This window comes from Wyeomyia smithii, chromosome 3 (assembly GCF_029784165.1).
Source record: "Wyeomyia smithii strain HCP4-BCI-WySm-NY-G18 chromosome 3, ASM2978416v1, whole genome shotgun sequence".
Taxonomy (NCBI): Eukaryota; Metazoa; Arthropoda; class Insecta; order Diptera; family Culicidae; genus Wyeomyia; species Wyeomyia smithii.
In genome coordinates, this window is record NC_073696.1 from 186,893,161 (window position 1) to 186,897,637 (window position 4,477).

General features: G+C 50.3%; 1 protein-coding gene across 1 annotated transcript; it reads right to left on the bottom strand.

Moving 5' to 3' along the window:
• Positions 1 to 834: 834 nt before the first annotated feature.
• Positions 835 to 1,836, bottom strand: LOC129728919 (uncharacterized). Its single transcript, XM_055687395.1, has one exon. The coding sequence runs from the start codon at positions 1,834 to 1,836 to the stop codon at positions 835 to 837; it is 1,002 nt and encodes a 333-aa protein (XP_055543370.1).
• Positions 1,837 to 4,477: the final 2,641 nt, after the last annotated feature.

Here is a 4,477-nt window from a genome sequence, read left to right on the forward strand (position 1 = left end):
TTCGTTGAACCACTTTGTTCGTCTTCGGATTACTGGCAAATACTCTACCAGCCAACGGTTCCAAAACGTGGTAAGTTGGTTTTGAATTTGCTCCCACATGCCCATTAGGAGCTTTGGCTTAGATATCCCGGTAATTGATACTGGTTGTTTCACCCCTCCCGAGCACCCGAGTAAGAAGTGATTTGGCATGAGAGCTTCGGACTCTTCAGAATCTAACGGTAGGTAGGTCAGAGGCCGTGAATTCACCAAGCTCTCTGCCTCCACGACTAAAGTCTGTAACCCCTCATCATTCAAATTCCCATCCGAATACGCTTTTTCCATTGCTGTTTTAACCGAACGAACCAATCGCTCCCACGCGCCGCCCATGTGCGGGGCTGCCGGTGGAATAAAAGTCCACTTAGTTGCCGCATTCGTGAAAGTTTCTGACAATCCTGCGTTTATCTGTTCGCGGAGCAAACGTTCTGCGCCTTGAAAGTTTGTCCCATTGTCGCTTAAGAATTCAACTGGCGATCCGCGGTGACTAACGAATCTCCTCACACACGCAATGCAGGAGGCTGTGGACAGGTCATATGCGATTTCCAAATGCACTGCACGCACGGTGAGGCAGGTAAAGAGGGCAATCCATCGTTTGACGCTTGATCGTTTGACTTTCACCGAGAGTAGGCCGAAATAGTCTATTCCGACGTAGCTGAACGGGCGTATATGGTGAGCCAACCGCGCTGTCGGTAGCGGAGCCATTATCGGCATCAGTGGTTTGGTTTTACGAATTTTGCAATGTTGGCACATCCTAGATACGGTTTCCACTAACACGCGTAGTCCCGGAATCATATACATTTATCGCATTTCATTTACGACTGTTTCTGAGTTAGCATGGCGATGAATGCGATGATAGTTCGAGCGATCGGACCGAGAGTTGTTCAAAAATCGGAGCGCGTAACCCATGGCTCTGTGCATTCTCTCCCAGCGACTGAATCGTTCATAACTAATAACAGAGCAAATCGCTGTGTGAAGCATAACGAACGCTCTTGATTCTTCCGTCGTGGCTATGGAAGATTCCACGGTATGTGGCCACCTTTCTTCAGGCAGTCGCAGAAAATCTGGCCCCGAAAACCATTTACTCCCATCGCTGAAGTATGGGCCTTTTCCCCATTTGGTTGCTTCGTTCACCGGGTTCAGTTTTGATGATACCCATCTCCATTCGGTTATATTCGATGAATCTAGGATTTTTCCAACACGATGAGCTACGAAGGGCCGATAATTTCGAGGATCTGCTCGGATCCATGACAGCGCTGTTGTCGAATCGGTCCAGAAAAAGCGTCTGGTCAGAATAACGCGGTGGTGCTCCTGAACGTGTCTCGCCAGCCGCGTTCCTAGTTCGCAGCCCTCGAGCTCAAGCCTAGGAATAGACTTAGGTTTCACCGGAGCGACTTTAGCTTTGGCTGCCAGTAGAGCACACTCCGCCTTTCCGTTTTTTGTTACAACTCTGATATAAACCGCGCACGCGTAGGCTTTCTCACTGGCGTCGGTGAGCACATGCATTTGTGCATCTTTATACGTTTCTGCAGTTGCTTGCTTAAAGTAACATCTGGGTATTCGTACAGTACTGATGAACTCGATCATCTGGTTCCATTTTCGCCAAAGATCAAAGGAAACATCGTCAACTTCCTGATTCCATTCTGCCCCGGTTCGCCAGAGGTTTTGTATCAGCACCTTACCGTGAATAACAAACGGAGCGAGCAACCCTAATGGGTCAAACAGAGTCATGACACATCTCAATACTTGCCGCTTTGTTGGTCGACAGCCACTGGAGAGCAACATCTGTACCTCAGTGCTCATTTGCGTAGAAAAGCTGAGCTCGTCGGTGTGGGGTGTCCAAAGCAACCCTAAGACTCGTTCGATTAGTTCACTATTCGCTGAAACTAAACTTTTGCAGGCCGCGGTGCCAACTTCCCCTAATTCTGCTAGCACATGAGGTTATTCGAGCGCCACCCACGCAAAACGAATCCTCCATTATGATGTATCTGACGCACTTCCTTTGCCACTTGTTGTGCCTCTGTCGAGCTCTCAAAACTGTCCAGGTAATCGTCAACATAATGGCAATCAGTTATAGCGAGCGTCGCTCGAGGGAACTGGTTAGAATGGTTTTTCGCATTTAGATTTTTCACGTATTGTGCCGATGCCGGTGAGCAAGTGGATCCGAACGTTGCCACATCAATCAGATAGACTTCAGGTTTCTCTGTCGGAGTAGAGCGCCATAAAAAACGTTGTGAATGTTTATCGGCCTCCCGAATGCGAATCTGGTGGAACATTCCTTCTATATCCGCACTGCGTCCCAAATGACGCGTATTTTACCAGGTTTCTTGGCATTCGTTACTGCGCCCAACGGAAGATACCAGATTCTACGCGGATCAGCATTTGTCAGTTCTGCTGTGGTCGCCTTATGGGCATATCCCTTAGACTGGTACTATGTAATTTGGCGATGGCGATTTTCCTTCAGATCTGTGCAGCGGTTCATTTTCCTCTCAAGGCATTCAAGCCGACGGAGTGCCATAGGGTAACTATTCGGTAGAGTAAAGTTGTCTTGCTTCCACAGTAATCCTGTTTCGAATCGATCCCCGACACGTTTTGTCGTAGTCTCCAAAATCATCTGTGCTCGCTCTTCTTCTTCTGATAGAACGGGTTTAGGCTCTACACTGGCCTCCTCGGTTGCGAAAAATTGCTTCATAGCGTCATGTAGGTCCTGGTTTGAGACACTCTCACATACGTGAAAGCTGAACGCTTTGTCAATGCCAGCCCGGAGTCGACCGTATACGCACCAACCTAGTCGAGTTTTAGCAACTACAGGGCCAGCAGAATTACCTTCCTTCACTTTCAGCGGCACTGCCAGTTGCAGGTTATCAACGCCAATCAAGATTTTTGGCACAGCATTCTCATACCCCTGTATTGGCACATTTTTCAGGTGTTTGAATCGTCTCGCTGCCGTCTTTAAGTCAAAACTTTGACTGGGTAGATTGAGACATCCAACGGTACGAGCTTCTGTTACCCTTTAGCGTCGGTTTTGTCCTACACCCGCAATCTCGAAAGATACCTTCTCGGAATCATCCTCTCTTCTTGACGTGTTCCCCGTCCAGTGTAGGCACAACGGTTCCAGTGTACCCTTCAGTCCCATTTGCGTCGCAAGGTCGCTTTCTACGAGCGTAAGTGTGGATCCCTCGTCTAACAATGCATAAACACTAACTGCACCGGTCCTACCGTACAAGGTAACCGGGATTATTCTTAGTAGAAAATTTGAGCCAAGGTCACGATGAGTATGGTTCTCGGTTCTTGCTAGCTGGGTTTCGTGGAAGTTTTTACGGGGACGGGACACGAGGCATATGGACGCTAGGCATATGGATGTTAGGCATAGTATGCTAGGCATACAGACGCGAGGCATAATGGATGCGAGGCATAATGGATACGAGGCATACTGCCAAAAGGCATAACGGACGCGAGGCCGAATGGACGCGAGGCCGAATGGACGCGAGGCCGAATGGACGCGAGGCCGAATGGACGCGAGGCCGAATGGACGCGAGGCCGAATGGACGCGAGGCCGAATGGACGCGAGGCCGAATGGACGCAAGGCCGAATAGACGCGAGGCCGAATGCGATGTTGTACGATCGCATGAGATCCAATAATGTAGTTCAGGTGTTATTATATTCCTACAGAGTTTAAGTTGGGTATAATACCTTTCTTGAAATCATGCGGCGAAGACGCATAATCGAGGGCAAGGAAACGAGGCGGCACTAAGCCGCCGTGGTTTCCGCAGTCCGAGCCGGCCGCCGACCCGCCGTCGGAAGCGGCGGCCTCTCGCACCCAAACGACTGATTTACTGGTTTGCTAGGTCTACTCAAACAGAGTTTTCTTCCCTTAGTTAAGTCCGAACGAGCGGTAGCGAGTAAGGACAGCATTCGCTCGAACAGCGAGTCGGCCGAAGGCCGCGAGTGTATTGCTTTACAAATGACACTTTGAAGCGAAATACATGTTATCGAATGCTGTGTAGATGATGACGATAATAACATTTTCCACATCACTTCCCTTTGGCCTTGTGTCCTTTCGGCCTTGTATCCATTCGGCCTCGCGTCCATTCGGCCTCGCGTCCATTCGGCCTCGCGTCCATTCGGCCTCGCGTCCATTCGGCCTCGCGTCCATTCGGCCTCGCGTCCATTCGGCCTCGCGTCCATTCGGCCTCGCGTCCATTCGGCCTCGCGTCCATTCGGCCTCGCGTCCATTCGGCCTCGCGTCCATTCGGCCTCGCGTCCATTCGGCCTCGCGTCCATTCGGCCTTGCGTCTATTCGGCCTCGCGTCCATATGCCTCGTGTCCGTATGCCTGCCGTCCATTATGCCTAGCGTACTATGCCTCGCGTCCGTATGCCTCGCGTCTATATGCCTAACGGGGTGTCATCGTTTTTACTGTAGCTGTGAAGAAGGGGATTATG

Coding starts and splice junctions, on each gene's coding strand:
- LOC129728919 (XM_055687395.1), bottom strand. CDS start 1,836: ATGAGCACTGAGGTACAGATGTTGCTCTCCAGTGGCTGTCGACCAACA.